General features: G+C 42.0%; 2 protein-coding genes across 3 annotated transcripts in view; one reads left to right on the top strand and one right to left on the bottom strand.

The window, feature by feature from the left end:
- The window catches only part of LOC307020291 (rho GTPase-activating protein 24-like), a 9,952-nt gene extending 3,766 nt beyond the window's left edge, over positions 1-6,186 (top strand). Inside the window, exons 4-9 of one of the 2 annotated variants that reach the window (XM_079651527.1) lie at positions 1-84; positions 1,542-1,615; positions 1,831-1,952; positions 2,263-2,497; positions 3,196-4,065; positions 4,814-6,186. The exon at positions 1-84 is cut by the window's left edge and continues 49 nt beyond it. In XM_079651527.1, coding sequence (XP_079507653.1) covers positions 1-84; positions 1,542-1,615; positions 1,831-1,952; positions 2,263-2,497; positions 3,196-4,065; positions 4,814-5,054 — 1,626 coding nt within the window. In that variant the 3' untranslated portion in view covers positions 5,055-6,186. Of the gene's footprint in view, positions 85-998; positions 1,336-1,541; positions 1,616-1,830; positions 1,953-2,262; positions 2,498-3,195; positions 4,066-4,813 lie in introns of those variants that run through there. The other variant, XM_079651528.1, reaches the window with a different exon arrangement.
- Positions 6,187-6,307: 121 nt separating this feature from the next.
- LOC307020294 (putative monooxygenase p33MONOX) lies at positions 6,308-22,005 on the bottom strand. Its single transcript, XM_079651533.1, has 9 exons — positions 21,847-22,005; positions 19,804-19,867; positions 18,986-19,161; positions 15,946-16,057; positions 15,463-15,590; positions 15,036-15,139; positions 14,205-14,377; positions 10,047-10,280; positions 6,308-7,818 (listed from the first exon to the last, which is right to left on the bottom strand). Exons 2-8 carry the CDS (start codon positions 19,826-19,828, stop codon positions 10,066-10,068), a joined length of 933 nt encoding a protein of 310 aa, XP_079507659.1. The 5' UTR covers positions 19,829-19,867; positions 21,847-22,005; the 3' UTR covers positions 6,308-7,818; positions 10,047-10,065.
- Between the last annotated feature and the right edge of the window lie 375 nt (positions 22,006-22,380).

The raw sequence follows: 22,380 nt of genomic DNA, 5'->3' as shown, positions 1-22,380 counted from the left end.
CAGCTGCCGGAGCCTCTGGTTCCTCACAGACGATACCAGGACTTCCTGCTGTGCGCTCAGAAGCTGGCGACTGATGGAACGCTGGTAACTGCATCTCTGAGCACCATGCATTATTCAAAGGGGCCCTTTAATGCTCATTTCCATGGGATGTGAGCCTTTGCAGACCATTTACATGCACAAACACAGCAGGGTTGTCCAAACTATGGCCCGCAGGCCACATTTTAAATCGGCCTTCAGTTAATTAAAAATATATAATGACTTAACTATAATAAACTTCTATAGCCTATGTTCAAATATATTACACAGTACTCATGTGTTAATAAGAGCCCAATTTTCAAATACATTCAGTTAATTAAAGTTGAAAACATGTTCTAACAAATCTAAGGTGATAATAAAAAAGTCCAATAACAAATGTACATAACTTGAAATAGACCCTTCATGTTTCCTCTTATTATAGTCAATCTGAAGAATCTGTTTTAAGGAATGAGCTGCTAACAAAATAAATAAAACCCAATGGAGAGCTGAGAGCTGTTTTTTTCTTACAGCATTTTCAAGTATCAAGAATCATTTCCTTACATTGGATTGATTTTTCCGACTTATAACTGAACTTACGAGCCGATAAACCTCACCTCTCGGGAGTGGCACACCCCTTCGTTTACTTTGCTGTATGTGGCCCTCGGTGAAAAAGGTTTGGACACTCCTGCACTGAAAGTGACAAAACTAAAGGCAAGGCAAGTTTATTTATGTTGCACCTTTCAACACAAGGCAATTCAAAGTGCTTTACAAAAATGAAAGATATTAATAATAGGGCCTCTTTAAAGAGCAGCTCAAACCCTACAATGTGTGTCTTTACTGACCTCTGCAGTGATGTACAGGTGTATCATTACTGCTGGGTGTGTTCACAGGTGCACACCTATTGTTTACCCAGCAAGGGGTATAATTATGAACTAAGAACAGAAAATAATACTACAATGGCTTCTAAGAGAATAAGAACAAAACAGTGCTTTGAAGTTGATGTTAAAGGTGGGGTATGTAATTTATTTCAGAAACACTTATTATATTCCATGGAATGCTCTTAACATCCCGATAGCAATGAATATATTAAATGCTTTGACAATAAATACATTAAAAAAATGTAATCAGTGGAAGCCGTGGCGCTGTAAAAGGCACGACCAATCATCTGAGCCGGCTAAAGTAACTGGATGGCCTACCTGCCTGTCAGCCTTCCATCTGGGCACAAACTTATCACGTGCCCTCATTGGTCATGTGCGCGTTCGTGTGTGTTGGAGGAGGGGCTCTGTAAGGAAGTCTGAAGGAAGAGGCAGATTTTTTCCGGTTGTGTATTTTCAAATTCTAGCGCACTCGAGCTGGTTTCTCCAAAATTACCTACCCCACCTTTAAGTTGCTCTTTAAAACGTTCAGAAAACATTTTGCAAAGCTATTCGAACCTGCATTATGAATATCCATGTTCACACCAGCTAGGTTCCTAATGTCTTATCTTACTTCTTTTCTTTTACCCTCTTATTATTCCTCTCTTCTAGGTTTTAGGGGAGTTGAGGAGTCTCCTTCATGAGTTGCCCGTAGTAAACTTCAACCTGCTCAACTTCATCTGCCAGTAAGAGTGTTGTTTTTTAGATAAATAATCTGTAGCCAGGTTTTTTATTCATGAATGTGTGTACATGCTTGACATGGGGGCTGTAAATGCATTTGAATGTTTGCAACTTACATCCTTCAAACATGTTAAACGATAGCAAGTAAGTAGGGAATTCTGACTTCTACATTTACTTCAGATATTATCATAAAAGTTGGGTTTCTTTGTGTGATTTCCAGGTTTTTATATGAGGTCCAGAGTTATTCCAGCAGTAACAAGATGAGCGGTCAGAACTTGGCCACCGTGTTTGGGCCGAACATCCTCCGAGCCAAAGCTGAAGACCCACAAAGCATCATGGGAGGTAAACAGCAGAATGTGAACAAATTGTTTTAAATATTTATTTTAATTGCAAAAGATAGCATCTGTGATATAACATGTTGGCAAGTCAAAAACAACGCCTGGTGTATAAAATAAGTGTTTTAACTTAAGATTGAGACCATAAACTTTTTAAGAAAATGTTTACTGAGGTAATAAATCAACAGACTCACCAAAAGAAGCTATAAATGGCATTACACAAAAACAAAAATGATGTTGTTGTGTATGACAAGAACATCATACAACCAATCAGATTCTTAGAAAACCCTCCTAAACCCTTTGCCTGTGTCCTGTAGGTGCAGCACTGGTCCAGGTTCTGATGTTGGAGCTGATCAGAGAACACGAGTCTCTGTTTGCCAAAATCCCTTCACTTGTCTCCTCCCGCCCACCTGGAGGTTCCCATGCATCACCAAGCGCTCTGAGGCAGCCTCACCTCCACCCGACACCTTGCCTCCGTCAGCTGTCGATGCCTCTGATCGTAGAGCGCTCCAGAGAACCAGGACAGTCTGCCGCAGACCAACAAACCTCCAGGTAACTCAAACCTGCTCTAAAAAGGTTAACCATCAACCCACACCCATCTCATGCCAACATCTGACAGACATACAGTCTTACTTGATGTTCTGGCAAATTCTAAGTAGTAAGCCGTATGACTTTCTCTAAACTGTGAAGACCTGGGTTTAGACTACTAGTATTACTAGCTTGCTTGATTAACCATCACACAAAGAGGTGGTGATCTTTACCAGGGTAACGATTTGAGATGTAACTAGTAAATTTGGAAAACGCAGACCTCCACCAGGACCAATGGTACCTTTTGAAGTGTGTCTTCCATCTTTGGTGTGTTCAGGAGCTTCAAGTGTTGTGGAAACAACACGGACGCTGCAAATCATTTTCCTAGCCTGTAACTCATTTTTGTAATCATCCTATATATTGGCAAGAAATCTACAAGAGATTGTATAGAGCAATCAGAGAGATACAGGAAGTCCACGTTTTTGAGCAAGTCCACGAATCCAGTCTTTGTAAAGCCTGTCAGCACCTTCGCGCAGCTGCTGGACGTTACATGAAAGCAGGATAAATGCCCTGTCTCAATATCAAAAAGTTATATATAATAATCTGTCTTTTTACAAGTTTTTCTGTCAGATAAACTGAAAGCAGACAAACAAAAAGATATTCAGACAATCTACAAGTAGAACATTTTGAAGGGCTAACCTCTCTTGCCTTGCTTTCTCTAGCTGCATCTACTCTGCTGCTGCAGAACCCGACTTGTCCTCAGGCCAGAAGAGACGTCTCGGCCATCGATACACCTCCTCCCATCCGGAGAACTGCTTCTACCCCCTGCCCTCCTCCAGTACCTCTGAGAGACACAACATAGACTATCACCAGGGTCATGCTGGCCGAGGACCGTCCCCTGCAAACGCTCAGGACTCTTCAACGAGCCCCCAGCTAAAAGAGCAGCTGCCGGAGAGCTCCAAGCCCAGAAAGGTGCTCTTGAACTGGGCAAAAGACTGGCCTAAACAGGAAGAAGCTGGTGCTGCTTACTGGAGCTCTGATGCTGCAGAGGAACATGGTGAAATGCCAGGATCCTCTGGCGGGGGCAGCAGTGAGGATCAGGAAGAGAGCAACCTGTCTGCCTACGACAACATGGATAGGGCGCCAGGAATGGAGGATGAAAGCAACGAACCAGGAGGCCATATTGGACCCTGTGAAGAGGAAGCTGGGAAGATTAGGGGCTTGTCCTCTTCATGGTCTTCCTGCGAGGTGCTACCGTTGGACGAGGGCAGTGACGCTGGGGAAGCAGTTAGCCCTGAAGCATCTCCAAAGACTCCTGAGAGGTTACCTTCAAGTCAGGCAGCAGAAAAGGAAAACAGTGACAGTGATGATCGTGATAGAGAGGCTGACGTCCACCACCCTACCTCACTAGCCTCCGGTTCGTTACTGAGTGAGAGCCCTCTCAGTACGGGCAGCTCAGAGGTGTTCCTCCCCTCTGGACCTTCAGACCACCAGGAGCCTGACTCACAGCCTGGGGACGTTCACTCACTCCTGGCCGAGCTGCGGGATCAGATGAACCAGCAGAAGGCCGAGTACCAGGCCAGGATGCAGAGGTGAGACACTGGCTCAAGGAGGATGTATACATGTTTGAATTCCTAAAGTCACTTTTATTCCAAGCGATATTTCACAAATGAAACTTTAGCTGGTGTTTTTTGTAAGTAAGGGCATGTACTATATGCTATGTGTGTGTTTACTGCAGAGATATTGACTTGAGTCACTCATTGGATGACTTTAGACTTGACAAAATACAAAAACTGGACTTGAACAACAATGACATGAGACTTCAATTGGACTTGAGCCTTTAAATGAATTGCAGATTAATTAACGTTGATTGAAGAAAAGAAGGGATCATTTTCCTGAATCAACACATTTTAGCACTTTTCATTCCTTGCAAGTCTACACTTGATACCCCAAATTCCCCTTATGACATATGGAAAAGGCCGCAGCGGTATCTGCATACAGTACACGCGGTTTGATTGGTTAGCGCTTGCACTGGCGGGATTTGCATTAACGGATTTGATTGGCTGATGCCAGCTTTGCAAGCATTGGGAGCATCACAAGTTGAACATTGCTCAACTTTTGATGCTCACGATGCTTGCAAAGCCATGCTCCCCTACCCACAATGCAGTTCGGCGAAGATTAAAAATCTTCTACGTCACCCCATTCAAGTGAATGGGCGAAGCTTTGAAAGATTTTTTTCATGCCTGTGTGTGGACGGGCGGTAAGACCTGTACAGGACTCAATGCTTAGGACTTGGGACTTGAAAGCAAAGACTTGACCTTGCCCTCTGGTCCGCTGCAGGTTGGAGCGCTGTAATGACGTCCTGGAGCGGCAGCTGGCGATACTGCGAGTCGGTCTGGAGCAGCAGAAGCGAAGCCGAAGCGTCGCCGAGATCAAGATCCGCAACATGGATCGAGCCAAAGTGGACGCTGACCAAAGAAACAAAACGCTGCAGAAAGAGATGCATGTCTTCTTCCAGATGTACGGAGACGTCAAAAGAAAAGGAGGAGAAGAAGGAGGAAAAGGAGCAGAGACTCTCTGAAGATAGAAAGATTTGTTTTGGGTAGGACGGAGGGCAAGAGATCAGGGAGGGGATGTTGTTTCACGACAGAAGACCTTTGAATGGATCCTTTAGGGAAACCTTGAAGGCATCAAACTCAGTAGGAAAAATCAGACATTGAGTTGTTTACTGATACAAAAGACAATCTGAAGAAGTAATGAAGTTGAGGGTGACTTGGTTGGACTTCACGGTTTGCAGAAAAATTGCAAGAAATGTTGAAATCAAAAAGCAGTCTTGGACATTGGCATTGAAAGATTGGACTTAGCCATGTAGGGGTGTTGGAGTTTGACGTCTTGCAAGGTGAGACACCTTCCTTCCACATCTGCGTTTGCCTGGCAATCTTGTTGGACATTGCCAAGACTGGTATCCAAGATAAGATTATCCAACAAGTGCATCCTGCTTTTGTCTCCGATAAAACCTTCTTTCTATCATGTCTTAAGATGTTTACTGTCAAAGCATTCGTGACATGCTTTGACAAGAACAAAAAGCATCTCGGAACAGTTTGAACTGAAGAGGTTTCGGTCTCCGTCCTCACAGATGTATCTGAAACAGGAAAATCCTTGCCAACGTTGAGAAGACTGCCTTTGAGAACTTGAATTACAGACAGCAGAAGAGGTGAAGTTTGAATTCCACGTGGAAAAATCAACACCATTCATTAAATCTGAGGAGTTGTAAACAGACGTGTCGAATCAAAGCAGCGGACGATGTCAACAGTAGTCTTTTTTTACACTGAATGTCTGTTTCTTTAGTTTTACACTGCAAAGGACCAAAGTCCTAAAAAATAATCAAGCGTACGGTGATTGAAGCATTCTGGTTTGCTTTCTGCATCAACTGGACATTTTCACACTGGCGTCACACAGTTTTTCACTATACTAAGTTATTGGCTTGAAATGACATGTTTTTATAAGTGACGAGACTTGCTGTGCAGGACTTCTTCGAGAATGAAAGTCCAACAAAAGCAGGGAGAAGATGTCGTTTTTTTACAGTTAAAAGTGTACAAGAAGTCGGATCCTCTGAAAGATACAGATACAGAAAGTGTTGACTCTGCATGAAGATGCTTTTGCAATAAAAAATTATTTCGCTGTACCTGAAAAATTAAAAAGTAATCAGTGAATCTTCATGTCTGTGTCCATTGGGTCTGGTTGACTAAAAATGCATTGTTTATTAGGACTTGTAACTGGCAAGAAAAAAGTAACCATATGAAATACAAAAAAACGCTCTGATGCATTTCTGACTTCTTTTCCGACGAGAATTTAACATTTATTCTCAAATCAACGGTTTTGGCAAAGAAATTAAAAAGTATACAGTCTGCTCAAATAAGGAACATTTCTCTTTACCATCAACTGGAAAATGTTGAACAGATAATTCAGTCACGACAGTCACACAGAGGAGATTCAGGTTTGAGACTTCAATGTAAAGGGACAAACAGCACGACACATTAACAGTCATATTCATTTCATAATTAGAGTGTTATCTTTTGTATCAGAACACCTGACTGACACCACAGGAGAGGAAAACAACTCAGACATGACACTTCACTTCCACTGCTGTGTCACATTACGCAACAGACTTCAATCACTTGACAATTAAAGTGAAATAATAATAATCAGCCAAGTGCTACATCTCATTTGACAGATATATTTGATAGCGCTTGTTCTGCTCTACGAAGCATCACACACACCGTCCTGCAGAAACCCTGAATACACAGCTGTTTGTTAGCTAGCACTGTAGCTAGGCTTTCTAGCACTGCACCACAGAGGAAATGATCAAATCTTTTTATAAATGCATTTCACCATGAAACGTCCCCAGTTGATTACATACACTAAGAAGTTTGTATTATAGTTATATTTTGTATGTTTATAAACTACAAAATGTTGAATTTCAGAGAAAACTACAGAAACAAATAGACAGAATTAGTCAAATAAACGACATGTTTTGGAAACAATATAGTCCAAGATCTCGGAATTGTCCATTCCAAGAAAGATCATGTTGTGGCCTGTAGTTTCCCGACTTAAATGCCAAAAGCAAAACGCTCCTTGACTCTGTCAGAGACACAAGGTTTCTGCAGGATCCTATTCTTCAGTCAACATACACACAAACAGAATCTGATAAGCACCAAAACTCATCAGAAACAGAAACTCTTCATTGTATGCCCTGAGGCAGACATGTAACCTGGAGCTCACACACCGACGACTGGAAGAATATTTAAACCCTCATATTCCATTTTGATTAAATCCAAAACCCCTGAACGCTGCAGCGTGTCAGTGTGTGAGCCCCGTCGACATGTAGCTCTGATTTTCACACACGTTATTTTATCCTTCTGATCTCTAGGGAACTAAATCTGTTTGCTATAGTAGCAAATAAAATATCCATAAATAAAAACATCTATAAAAAAGAACAGATAAGGGGAGCGTTTCAGTGAGCAGGAGCCTGCCAAATTTCCTGAGACCATTTTTCATTTTTGTTCTGTTGGTTTGATTGATGTTTTCGTTGCCACTCTCCTTTTAAGAAGACAAATACATTTGACTTGTGATGACATTAAGACTATGAACACAGAAGAACTTCTTTTCTTTTGTTGCCGTCATTTGCATCCTGGAGTGCTGCGTGACGTGAGGGTTTGGGTGGGGGGATAATCGTTAGGATAAAGTGCATTTACAGGGGACCCTCAACCATCGTCTTCACCTTCAGCCGGACAAAGTTCCCAGGATCCGTCCATGTGGAATTTGTTGATGCCAGCGTGCTGCAGCTAGATGTACAAATTAGAAGGGAAAGCGATAAGCAACACAGTTTACACCTCAAAGCCGTGCAGATTGGAAATTGTAAAGGAATGTTTTATCAAATTACTTTTCAATGATAGATAGAATGGGAGAGACGAACCCCTCGTTAATGGTCTCACATGCGGAGCACACAGTGACACGTGTTCTCTGCTTTTAACCCATCCTAGTACCAGGAGTCTAGTACCAGGAGTCTAGTACTAGGAGTCTAGTACCAGGAGTCTAGTACCAGGAGTCTAGTACCAGGAGTCTAGCACCAGGAGTCTAGTACCAGGAGTCTAGCACCAGGAGTCTAGCACCAGGAGTCTAGCACCAGGAGTCTAGTACCAGGAGTCTAGCACCAGGAGTCTAGCACCAGGAGTCTAGTACCAGGAGTCTAGCACCAGGAGTCTAGCACCAGGAGTCTAGCAATAGGAGCAGTGGGCAGCTATTGCACAGCACCCGGGGAGCAATGGGAGTGAGGGGGGGAAGGGGGATGTCCGGTGCCTTGCTCAAAGGCACCACGGCAGGGCAGGAGGTGAACTGGGACCTCTCCAAGTAGCAGTCCACACTTCATATTTAGGTCTGTTCGGGGACTTGAACCGGCGACCCTAGGGCTCCCAGTCCAAGCCCCTACTGACTGAGCCACTGCCGGAATTAATTTAGGGCGGTGGTGGCGAAGTCGATAGGGATTTGGCTTGGCAACTGGAAGGTCACCAGTTTAAGTCCCAGCAAGACCAAGTGCTATCGAGGTGTCCCTGAGCAAGGCACCGTTCCCTACACTGCTCCCCGGGCGCCGTACATAATGGCAGCCCACTGCTCCTAACACTAGGATGGGTCAAATGCAGAGAAACAATTTCCCCACAGGGATTAATAAAGTATATCAAAATAAAAAATAAAAATAAATAAAAAATTATTGGCAATAATTAATAATGATAATAATAATTATGATGGACAGTACAATGGTGATGTAAATGTTGGAAATGCAGTTAAGATCCCATGAAATGGCTTTAAGGGCTGCAGGTTTTAACACGTTTCTTGCATGCAAATTGGATTCTGATAATACCGTTCTGAAGGGATAACATTTTTGGATTTCGACAAAAATCTGCTGCGATTTTCCATTCAATTTTTGGATTACAATAAAAGAAATAAGCTGCGTGGCAAACAAGAGTCAATGATACGTAAACGTTTCTTCAAAAATGTAGTCAACTTTTTTGATTATTAAAGCTTAAAAGGCATAACTTGCCATAAACATAAAAAAAAGAAGCATTTCAGGTGAAAAGAAAGTTGGAACTGTTGAATTGAAATAGTTTACAATGTGCGAGTAGAGACCTTTGTAGTCATATTAAGCCTCTTGTGAGCAACAACATTTTAACAAGCTTAAAAATATGAAATATTTTGTAACCTTACAACTAGGGCTGCTCGATTATGGCAAAAATCATAATCTCGATTATTTGGGTCAATAATTGATATCACGATTATTAAAACGATTATCCATTTACTTTGAAAACATCCATTTATTGGAGAAAGAAAATGTGAACAGTGTGTTTTTAACAGTTGATTACCCTGAACTTTAAGTAGAATTCAACCGAAAAAAACCTAAGAATCTTTTTTTTTTTATAAAAAAATTAATTAAAATAAATAAATAATCCTTTTATTTCGATTATGTTGTTTTCATAATCGTTGCAAGCCAAAATCGTAATTGCGACTAAAATACGATTAATTGAGCAGCCCTACTTACAACAGAACGTGGCAATTTCTTAAACTGGTGGTGATCACAAATCTTATTTTAGGCAAAAAAACCATTAAAAAGTGTTCGGACTTGAAGGGCTTCTTGTACTCATTCCTGCATCTCTCTATTGCAACTTTCCTCCTAAGCTAACTAATGGCGCTTTTCCACTGCAGGGCCTCGCTCGGCTTAGTACGGTATGGCTAGGCCTCGTTAGGACGCCCGGTTGTTGGCCCGGAAACAACCTCGATTTTGGAGAGTCAGAAAACTGTGAAATAGTACCCGCTAGCCGGAACTACACCAAGTGGAAACGCAACCAAAAATGGGCACGGCACGCTCAAACCGCGCTGTAGTGGAAATGCGCCATAAGGGAGCTGAAGCAGACCTGCAGGATTTACATGACTCGATGCAAATTTCCTCCCAAACACACAACAACAACAACAACAACAACAACAACAACAACAACACAGAGAAGCTTTCACTTCATCAGACCTGTCTGTGTAGCCGCCTCTCAGAAGCCGGACGGCATCAGGATGTTCATGTCTCGGGGTTTGAGCTTGTGGGGTTGTGGCCCCTGCCGGCGGCCCTCCACCGTGGGGATCTCCATCTTGGGAGGGGCCAGGGCCTGAGCGGGGGCGGCGTCGGCGAGTCGAGAGGCCTGAGACTTCATCACCTCCATGGGGCTCGGCTTCTGGGCGCCGCGGTACGCCTGCAGCGCAAAGCCAGCTGAGAAAAGATACAGATAAAATGATTTTCAAAGGTCACCTATTACGCATGTCTCTTCTACATCAACATGTGTCCCCTCTTCTCCATGTCTCTTCTACATCAACATGTGTCCCCTCTTCTCCATGTCTCTTCTACATCAACATGTGTCCCCTCTTCTCCATGTCTCTTCTCCATCAACATGTGTCCCCTCTTCTCCATTTCTCTTCTACATCAACATGTGTCCCCTCTTCTCCATGTCTCTTCTACATCAACATGTGTCCCCTCTTCTTCATGTCTCTTCTACATCAACATGTGTCCCCTCTTCTTCATGTATCTTCTAAATCAACATGTGTCCCCTCTTCTCCATGTCTCTTCTACATCAACATGTGTCCCCTCTTGTTCATGTCTCTTCTACATCAACATGTGTCCCCTCTTCTTCATGTCTCTTCTACATCAGCATGTGTCCCCTCTTCTCCATGTCTCTTCTACATCAACATGTGTCCCCTCTTCTTCATGTATCTTCTAAATCAACATGTGTCCCCTCTTCTCCATGTCTCTTCTACATCAACATGTGTCCCCTCTTCTTCATGTATCTTCTAAATCAACATGTGTCCCCTCTTCTTCATGTATCTTCTAAATCAACATGTGTCCCCTCTTCTTCATGTCTCTTCTACATCAACATGTGTCCCCTCTTCTTCATGTCTCTTCTACATCAACATGTGTCCCCTCTTCTTCATGTCTCTTCTACATCAACATGTGTCCCCTCTTCTCCATGTCTCTTCTACATCAACATGTGTCCCCTCTTCTCCATGTCTCTTCTACATCAACATGTGTCCCCTCTTCTTCATGTCTCTTCTACATCAACATGTGTCCCCTCTTCTTCATGTCTCTTCTACATCAACATGTGTCCCCTCTTCTCCATGTCTCTTCTACATCAACATGTGTCCCCTCTTCTCCATGTCTCTTCTACATCAACATGTGTCCCCTCTTCTTCATGTCTCTTCTACATCAACATGTGTCCCCTCTTCTTCATGTCTCTTCTACATCAACATGTCTCCCCTCTTCTTCATGTCTCTTCTACATCAACATGTGTCCCCTCTTCTCCATGTCTCTTCTACATCAACATGTGTCCCCTCTTCTTCATGTCTCTTCTACATCAACATGTGTCCCCTCTTCTCCATGTCTCTTCTACATCAACATTAGGGCTGCAACAAACGACTAATTTGATAATCGATTAATCTATCGATTAATGAAACGATTAATCGATTATTCGGATCGTTAAGGTTTTAACTGTACTACTACTTATATCAATACTGCTTATCGATCCGGTCCTTTCAACGATAGTATTAACGGTTCTTTTGACAAGAAATAAGGTAAACTAACTCAACAAATTGTGAACAAAACTAACATTGCTTTTTATTTTAATTAAATGCATAATATTTCACATCAAAAGAAACAACAATGTTTTAACAAATCATATTAAATAATGTGATGACAGAACTGTAAACAGAATAGCTGAAACTTTAACAAAATAACTAATTCAGTTACCTCTAATCATTAACCTATGTTTTTATAACTGAGTTAACTCTGCGTGTTGCTGCTAGCATACATAACACCTGACGTGGAAAGGTTACTCTTGGAAGGGGCTACAGAGCTACTAGAAAGACAGCCGAACCCGGTGCATTTCTCCGTCTGAATGTGGTGCACTTTTGCTAAATGTTTAGACAAATTGCTCGTTTTACCGCCTTTATATGATAAACTGTTATTGCAATTTTGGTAACGAGCATTGTCCACATCGAGACGGATAAAGTTTAACCACACCTCGGAGCGCGTTCTCTCCGCCATCTCCTGCGTGTGTGTGTAAACTGCCCCGCCCCCTCGCAAGCAGGCGGGGGAGAGATCGCTCGTCTGAATTCGGAAGATCGAAAATACATTATAGACGCATTTTGTAGTCATATTGCATATTAGAAACTGAGTTGGCGACACTAAGACTGCGATATAATGTTTATGTAGCAATAATACATAACATATGTTTTTAAATGTCTCCTGTACCCATACAAAAGAGCGATAACGTTGGAGCTTAACGGGGTGTAGAACACATGTGATGACGTCACCAACGAATCGACGACTGAATTAGTTGCCAACTAATTTGGTAATCGATTTTAATCGATTAAGTCGATTAGTTGTTGCACCCCTAATCAACATGTGTCCCATCTTCTTCATATCTCTTCTACATCAACATGTGTCCCCTCTTCTTCATGTCTCTTCTACATCAACATGTGTCCCCTCTTCTCCATGTCTCTTCTACATCAACATGTGTCCCCTCTTCTTCATGTCTCTTCTACATCAACATGTGTCCCCTCTTCTCCACGTCTCTTCTACATCAACATGTGTCCCCTCTTCTCCATGTCTCTTCTACATCAACATGTGTCCCCTCTTCTCCATGTCTCTTCTACATCAACATGTGTCCCCTCTTCTTCATGTCTCTTCTACATCAACATGTGTCCCCTCTTCTCCACGTCTCTTCTACATCAACATGTGTCCCCTCTTCTTCATGTCTCTTCTACATCAACATGTGTCCCCTCTTCTTCATGTCTCTTCTACATCAACATGTGTCCCCTCTTCTTCATGTCTCTTCTACATCAACATGTGTCCCCTCTTCTTCATATCTCTTCTACATCAACATGTGTCCCCTCTTCTTCATGTCTCTTCTACATCAACATGTGTCCCCTCTTCTCCATGTCTCTTCTACATCAACATGTGTCCCCTCTTCCTCATGTCTCTTCTAAATCAACATGTGTCCCCTCTGTGGGAAGAGACTCTGAAAGTTTCAGGAACAAAGATTCTCTCTCTTTTTGATCCATTTCTATAAAAACCTGTCTGAAAATGAGCTGATCAGATTTTGGCCACTTTATGATGTCATAACAATGTTTTGGCTTGAGTAACCATTAGCCAATCAGCAACCAAGGTAACCCCCCCCCCCACTTATCCCCTGAATCTCCTCCTAGAGCACCATTGAGTTATTTGTAACCAAATCTCTCTCAGAGGGGCGTGGGGAGGGGCTCCTTATTTTCATCTAAAGTAACAGCCAATCAGAGACAGGCTCTGTATATATCTGAGAGCTATGATATATTGATGAAACACAGTATCATCGGGGACCCTTAACTTGGAACTGCAACAGGATCCAGTGATTTGAACATATGTCATTTTCTGCCACTAGGGGGCTCTCAACCAAAATAAAAAGCAAAGACGGCGCAGCATGGGATCATTGTTCCTAATGAGAAGTTAGTCTGTCTCTTTACTGCATCAGCCACTATATTTACCTCTATAACATCTAAGATCTAAATATATATCCATTTTGATTAAGTTGGCAGAAAAAACAGCACAGTTCAGTTATTTTTACCATTTTTGGAATGATATCCAACTTGTTGTTAAAATACTACAAACATTTTTCACAAAAAAACAATCTCTAAAATTACATATTTCCATTTTCTATAATCTGAGCAAATTTCCACTCCAGACAGATATCTATTACTTTTCTTAAATGACCTACCTAACGCCATCGTGGAACAAATATTTTGATAGTTCCAAAGCGACTGAATTGTCCCTCATGTGAAAATGTAAATGTTGTGTCTCAGCAGCCGCCTGTGCTCTAAAGCTCATCTCATATATCAGCCTGTTATATCTCTGTGATGAAATAAACGTAGGGTTAGCGAAAGCCAATAAGGGAAGGTTTTTCATTTTGTTGAGTGTTTGCAATCAGTCCAAAAGGTCCATGTGTTCACCCAGTAACCCAGATCCCACCATAACAAACACGTCTGAACAAACAAAGTGTTTATAAGAAGAGTTCCACTTTCAATTTGTTAGTTTAGTAAAGAAAAAAGATGCCATGGGAATTTGGATAAGAACCAATACATTCTGAATACAGAGTGAGATGCTGTCTACCTGCAGGGTCTGATCCCAGGTCAGATGTGGACTTCTGGACCGCCGGCCGCGGGCCAAACACGCCCCAACGTTCAACCGCTCCTGCTCCTCCTGCTCCCACCCCCGAATCTACGAGGTCCACACTGCTGTTACAGGAGCTTACATCTGATGAACTGGTACTGCCGAACCAGCCCCTACACACACACACACACACACACACACACACACACACACACACACACACACACACACACACACACACACACACACACACACACACACACACACACACACACACACACACACACACACACACACACACACACACACACACACACACACACACACACACACACACACACACACACACACACACACACACACACACACACACACACACACACACACACACACACACACACACACACACACACACACACACACACACACACACACACACACTTTTATGATCAGGATGAACAGACTCAATTTCCCTTATATGGTATTGACCCCATTTCCTTATGCTTTTTATTTAGTTAGTCATTTTTTTTGTACCTTGCTCAAAATGCTTAATATGTTGTTAGGTAGCAGTGTAATATTCCTTATAAATATTATTCAGCATAAATACAAAAAGAACATGCCATGTAGTATGCCACTTTCAAGCCAAACACATATTTTTTTAATGTGAGGAAAAAGGCGAGAAAATAAATAAATAATTATATATACAAAAAAAGAATAATACAAAATATATATATCGTAATAATAATACAAATATTACTAATAATCTAAAGTGGAAATTACATTTAAATTCAAAGAAATAATAATCATATTATGGGAAAGTTCTGTTTGTACCTGCGTTGTTGTTTTGGAGATGTTTGTGGTGTGTTGGATGGAGTGGACTGAGCCGAGGCGCTCTGACGCTCCTCTCTGGCCTCCATGCTCTGGATCTGCAGTTTCTAAACAACAACAACAACAACAACAACAACAAGCTTCAGACAAGTTCAAATGTAATTACCTTTGCGATGCAGCTGGATATAAGAGATTGTGTTATGGCATGATCATGTGAGGAAAGCTACCTTTTTAAAGACAATAATACAGAAACTCTACCAGTCGACACAGTTCTACTTTTGCATGGTGTTTATCATCATGTAACCTACCATTGGTGTGTGTGTGTGTGTGTGTGTGTGTGTGTGTGTGTGTGTGTGTGTGTGTGTGTGTGTGTGTGTGTGGGTGTGTGTGGGTGTGTGTGGGTGTGTGTGGGTGTTTCAGTGTGTGTTACCTGCAGGGATTCGGGCATGCGGTGGTGGTGCCTGGTCTCCTCAGCGGTGAGGCCTTTGTGGGGGGTGTAGCTAGTGTCCGTGAGCCCGGCCCTCTGCTCAAACCTGTACACACTCTCCTGGGTCTGCTCTGAGGGGGATACAAACCACATCTGTCTTTAGATATCAAGCATTTAAACGCTGTGGCTTCAGAAGCAGAAGGTGGCTTTCTAAATGGTTGTGGGCATCCTGAATCTGAGTGAGTGTTACAATCAAGATGAAATTTTGATTACAACTTTACAGAATATCAAAAGAAACGTGTCAAATGTTGTTTGAACATGAAGATAACTTTTCATGCAGCAGCAAGAACTCCTGTTACTTACTTGGTTAACTAGTTTGTTCTTTATATTTGACTTATTCATGGCACTGTCCATTTTCAGCCTTGGTGAAAATCCACAGAACATATCTAGATATTATATGATGGTAATTAGGAAAAGGTAACATACTGGTGATGAGAGAGTTCATGATGGAGGACGCCTTGGTTTTCACTACAGTTGGAGACCTGGAGGGGGCGCTGTACGCCACTGAAGACTGTCTCACTGCACCACTCTCATCCTCCTGGAGGGAAAAACAAACACACTGTTATAAAAACACACACACAGAGTTTATAAGACCGTAGCACTTTTTAGTTAGAGGTACCTAAACCAAAACATTCCATATTCTTGAAGCCTTTATTATCTCATCTAAATTGTTAATAAGATGCAATAAAAAAATCAAATACAGATTTTCTTCAGAATCAGCAGTTTTTACATACAAGGAATTAGCTTTGGTGTATATTATTAAGGCCCGGACACCAAGGGCCAATTTCGGCCATCGATGAGCGTCGCGTCGCCCTACTCAGATGTGTGTGTCCCGCCCCGTCGTGTCTTTTCGGTCGTGCCGACACCTTCCGCCGCCGATTCAACATGTTGAATCGGGAGGCTGTCAGACAAGGCTGTCGGCTAGAGATGGGCGAGTCCTGATTCATCCGGATCATTAACCCGGATCCTAGAAATGAGCTGGTCGTGACGAGTCTCCCCTCTTCATTAACCCGAGTCCTTTGAGTCCTACACCTGGTGCGACGTACAAATTAAAACTATCAATTGCGTCACTCGCTACTCTCTTTATAAACATGTAAAATAACATTACAACGTACCCCAGTCCATCTGCCTACCCTTTAGCAAGTAGGATAGCTTCCGGAAGTTATCGTTTGGCTCAGGGGAGGGGATCAGTGAAACTTCCTGCAGACTCGTGCGGACTCAGAGCCGTAACCGTATAGCAGCAGATCCAGCAGACTGGTCGTCATGCAGGAGTCAACAGCAGACTCAGATTCGCCAAATCACAAAATAATAATAATTTTTGTGATCAACATTTTTTATTAAAGCAAAAGGCACTGTGTAGCGGAGGTTAATATGACGTCAGTTTAATATGCTCGTGAAATGCAACAACTCTTCGGTTTCACCGGTAGGATTTCTACTGTCTTGGTGATGCTGACTCATATGACTCAAATGACTCGTATGATCCGGATCTCTTCAATGACTGACTCATAAGACTCCAAGTCCATAAAAGGATCCGGATTTGCCATCTCTACTGTCGGCAAAATAAATCACTCTGATTGGCTGTTCAGCTTAGCGAATCAGTGCATGAGAAGCGAAACGGAAGTGGAGAAGGCACACAGACGGCTATCATTTTTCATTTTCCAGTACCGCACTAAACATGTTTTCGATTATAAGTCGCTATATGAAACAGTCTGTGATGGACGAGAGTGAAAATGGAACGCATGCTATTTGTTGTTTGTATATATCACACAGTCTGTCTTCAGGTTGCCTCTTTTGAATGACGAATACACACTACCGCCGCCTGCTGGTAAGGAGAGTTATTGCCACTCACGCATGCGCAGTTTGTACGTGCTTCTTTTACAAGTCTTTGCGGCGTGTTCCAGTGCGACACATGGCCAAGACGCAGGGGTTGTGAGGCGACACAACAATCGGGTCCGTCTGGACGTGTTCTGTGGTGTCAGTTTGGTGTGTCAGGGCCTTTAGTGCAGTGGTTCTCAACTGGTCAGCGACGGGGCCCACTTTTTCTTTTGTCAATAAATCGCGACCCGAAATTTTTAACCGATCAAATAAAATAAAATATATACTCTTTTCAGCATACAATATTAATAAAAGTGAAGTATAGTGCATATATCCCTTCACAGAACTAAAGTATGCTTTTAAAAAAGTTCAATGAGATGATGGAATCAAAGCTGAACTGTAAAACATAAGGCATTTTTTGAAATACTAACATATAAACTACGCATTCTGGTACACAAAAATCTATCGCTACCCGACATATTAATAATATGTTATGCCATTGTTTGTTTTTCACTTTGTTCTGACAGCTTGCTGCTCCACACAGAGAGAAGAGCAAAGAGGAGATAGTCTGTGTGACTTAGATAGCCCCCATTGTTCTGTGACCTGCCAATCATCAGACCGGGGGTCATATCTCATTATGTGTTCCTCTTTATCAGAAGTTGTACCCATGGATGTATAAAGAAGAGTTCTACAGCAAAGTTATTCTCCGTGGGGACTTCCGGCAACAATCTTGATTCGAAAAAACATCAGCAAAGAAGTTTTATTGAGAAGATGATCACTACGTGACAGAAGTTTTCCAAAACCGTTTATGGTCTCCGGTACTTCCAGTCCAACGCCGACTGCATGCAGAGCGTTAGAACATCGGCCCTTCAAAATAAAAGCTTGACTTGATTTTTTTTCTTCACTCACATCTGCAACCCACTCGAAATGCCCACCAGTTGAGAACCACTGCTTTAGTGTATACATATAACACAGTAAGAGACATTCAATACCATAAATAAGATAGATACTTTATTTATCCCAAATATGGAAATTATTTTATTTAATGAGACCATATTAAAGAGAAAATGTAACCAAGCATATAAAAGTGAACCGGAAAAAAAATAAAGATATGAATGTTTCTTTTCAACTATTTTTTGTTCATTATTCTGGAGCATTCCTAACCTTGAAAACAGAACTGTAACAATGTAGACATTTCCCAAACGCTCAAGACTTTGTATTAAACGATACCTCTTGCTGAAAAAACAGCATCATTAGAAAATAGGTGTGTGTGTGTGCGTGCATGCGTGTGTGTGTGTGTGTGTGTGTGTGTGTGTGTGTGTGTGTGTGTGTGTGTGTGTGTGTGTGTGTGTGTGTGTGTGTGTGTGTGTGTGTGTGTGTGTGTGTGTGTGTGTGTGTGTGTGTGTGTGTGTGTGTGTGTGTGTGTGTGTGTGTGTGTGTGTGTGTGTGTGTGTGTGTGTGTGTGTGTGTGTGTGTGTGTGTGTGTGTGTGTGTGTGTGTGTGTGTGTGTGTGTGTGTGTGTGTGTGTGTGTGTGTGTGTGTGTGTGTGTGTGTGTGTGTGTGTGTGTGTGTGTGTGTGTGTGTGTGTGTGTGTGTGTGTGTGTGTGTGTGTGTGTGTGTGTGTGTGTGTGTGTGTGTGTGTGTGTCTCACCTCAGCCAGGCGGGAGAACTTCCTCTCCGGTATGATTGGTCGTCTCCACAGGTTGTTGATGCTGATGTCGTGGGGGGGCGTGGACATGGGGGCCTCCAGGTTATCGTCGTAGCTGAGGGCTCGTCGGGTCATCCCAATGGGAAGCCTCATAGCGCCCATCCCGGGGCCCTCGATGGCTGCGGACACAAACAACAACAACAACAACAAGTCAACAACAGCTTTTATCTTGTCTTTGTGTTGCAGAGAGTGCGTCACTGTGATGCTGAGCGAGGCAGAAAACAACTGAAATCAATGCATTGGAACGAGGACAGTCACTAACTGCCAACGCACCCTTCAGCTGCACGCTGTGAGGTGAGTGGGAGAATATGTCCACAGCACACAGGGAGTGAAGTGCAGAAGGGATGACGTGCTTTTATTGGCTAATCGTTAAAAGTTAGTTTTGTAGTTGTTTATTAAAAGAAATAGACTCTGTGCCAAAAAAAAGTGCACGTTTTGCTCCATGACATAATCTAGAAAGAAGCTTTGATTTTTTCGTTAAAGATTAAATAGCCAAAAGTAAAAGGATAACGTTAAGTTAAGTTAAAAAAGTTCATCATGGTCACATGACGCCGTCAAGGTCATTTCCCTTTGCTAAGACCAAAATACACTGCTGTTTTCCACCAGCGAGAGCAGGGCACATAATGAACACCACACACTGATAACATATGCAAATGGCAGGAAGACTGGCATCCCTTACCAGCTTTAGAAAACATTGGTAATTTATTGATGGGCTGGAGAAATGTTATCTGTTGTGCGTGTTCTTCCAAAATAAATCTCACCTGGTATGTCCCCCGAGCCAGACATGATTTCAGAAACGAGGAATAAGATCAACCGGGAGAGGATCTGAAAAAAAAAAGACACAGAGATGTCTATTATCATTATTAATAAACATTTATATTAGGGCTGTCAAGTTAGCGCCAAACATTTTTAACGCCACTAATTATTTTAACGCATGTAGTTTCAGAGCGCATCGAGTTTAAAACACCATCTACAAGCTGATGCTGACAGCCCCGCTCCTGCCGCCCGCTTGCCGCGGAGCACACTTCCACGCTCACCGGAGACTATTGGACTTCACTTGCTAGTAGAGCCTCGCAGCAATCCCCCCCCCTTCCCGCGTCCATTCACGATGTCTCGCTGTCTCACAGATCCCACACAGCAAGCAGGAAATGAACCCCTCATCTGTTTGTCATTTCTGGTTGCTAACGCCATTGTAACACATAATCACTGATGTTCCGCTGTAACGGTGGTGGACTCATCAGAACAGAGTGGGCGAGCTGACCAATCAGAGCACAGCGGTGATCCACTGTTGTGCAGCTTTAAAAGAAAAAGAGGATTGGCTGAATGGAACAACGCAATCTCCTCTTGTTGCAGCTCTTGTTGACCTACAGGTGTGCGTATGGTGATGACATGTCTGAGCGGAGGTAAGGCCGTGTATTATTTTTGTACACGAGGCAAGCATTTGCATATTTAATTACATTTTCCCAGCTCAACAAGTCATATTTTGTGAGTATTGGGCAATGATGAGAATACACTGATTTGTTATCTAGTATTTTAAGTGTTGGTTTGTATACTGACTCCAGGGGTTTAAGAATGGTTGTACAGGCATGTGAGCAGGCTGTTAGGCAGTAGGTGATGTGAGATAGAACCATAGAGTGCATCTCTGTTGACAGAGGCGGCTTTAAGTAAAGGATTTAAATGCTCTACCTTTATGAATGTGTAAAGTTAGACCGACTGTTAGAGTAAAAGGATTTAACCCAAGCTTTTGTTTTTATGTGATTTTCATGAATAAATAAAAAAGTGATATTCTTAACACAAATTCAGCATTTAGTCCCGCATTTACTTGGTCACTTACAACATTCTCTACTTTATTTATCTTTTTGTATTTATTTATCTGAGATGTATATATAGTTGACTTCATCTGCATTACTTGCATTGTTCTTGAAAGGGAGCTCATCCTGTTAGAACCAGCTCACTGCAGGGTTTCTCCAAATGATCATAGGCTGCATTACGTAACCGCTGCTGCATCAACAGGGAGCCTCACAGACACCTGAGCTTTACTCCAAAACAAAAGCTTAAATCAGGTCATGTTGGGATGATAGAGCAGGCCTTGCAGTTTACACATAAGCAGGTTGTTTGGGAATTTCATGATGAAGACAAGGCCGGTTGTCAATAGTTGCAATTAAACATTTTTAACGACCCTTTCTAAAAACAGGTACATTTAAATGTAGCAAGTATGTTGACATGAATGTTTTTCTTACTATTGTATCACAGAATACAATTAAAGTAAAACACATTCTTCCTTCACTCACTTTAAAAAGGGACACTATTTGCAAAACTACATTGAAATATTCGGCCTTTTAAGGTATTTGAGAAGGGGGGAAATGGTTATATTACTGTCTGGTGGCTTAAAAACCAACATAATATCCCAGTGAATTCTGCAAATATGAATCACATAATAGCACATTTATTTCCAAGATTATTCAACAGGCTTGTTTGGTGTGAAAGGAAACACACATGTTTCCTTTAACAGGTACTGCAAGGTGTATTTTAACCAATTTTAACTCATGCCGAATTGAAGAACGTCTACTACACACAAGCAAAATGTCTAAAAACAAGGTTTACTAATTAAATACGTCAGCTGAGAGCATATGCATGGTTAAATTGTGTATTTTCCGGTTGTAGTTTGGTGGCAGCATGCAGGGTCGACGGATAGCGGAACCGGTCGGAGCTGGATGAAGGACAACAAGATGTCCCATCATCTGAGGACTAAAACCGGTTGACAACAGGATGCTCTCAGCGTAGTGTGTCTTGTTTTCACTTACCAGAAGAAAAGGATTCTTCAAAGAAAAGACTGGGGCATCTGTGACCCTGCAATGTCGACTGGACCGCGTTGAAAACAATAGAGAAGTCGGATAGCAGCCATTCTTATTTCCGATAAATAAAAAAGCTGCTTCCTCGCTAGATTACGTTGGCTGATCTCGCTGAGTATCGCGAGAGTTGAGTTTGTATGCAGGCACACGATGATAGATAGATGGAGCAAATATTCTCGTAAAGATAAACATTATTTTACTTTTTTATAATGTGGGATTTTTTTCTTTACCTTATCTGTCAGATAACATGGTTATTCAATTATATATATTTATTTTGTAATTTTAGGACATACATTTGTATTCATAATAGCAGAGACAGTACTGAATAACTGTTTTTATTTTTATTTTATCGGACACATTAAATGGTTATTCCAATTTACATCTTTATTTTGTATTTTTACATTTGTATTCATATAGCAAGAGAAGCACAGGTTAACTGAATAACATACATTAATGTGAATCAAATAAAATACTACGGCTTTAAAG

The sequence above is a fragment of the Notothenia rossii genome (assembly GCF_949606895.1).
Source record: "Notothenia rossii genome assembly, chromosome: 9".
NCBI lineage: Eukaryota > Metazoa > Chordata > Actinopteri > Perciformes > Nototheniidae > Notothenia > Notothenia rossii.
This window is presented reverse-complemented; position numbering and strand designations above follow the sequence as displayed.

Excerpts from the sequence above, each read along its gene's own strand:
- LOC307020294 (XM_079651533.1), bottom strand. The coding sequence starts at position 19,828 with ATGTCTGGCTCGGGGGACATACCAG. Across the intron at positions 19,162-19,803 it reads TGGCTCGGGGGACATACCAG|CCATCGAGGGCCCCGGGATG; the intron begins GTGAGATTTATT and ends TTGTGTCCGCAG. Across the intron at positions 16,058-18,985 it reads AGTTCTCCCGCCTGGCTGAG|GAGGATGAGAGTGGTGCAGT; the intron begins GTGAGACACACA and ends TTTTCCCTCCAG.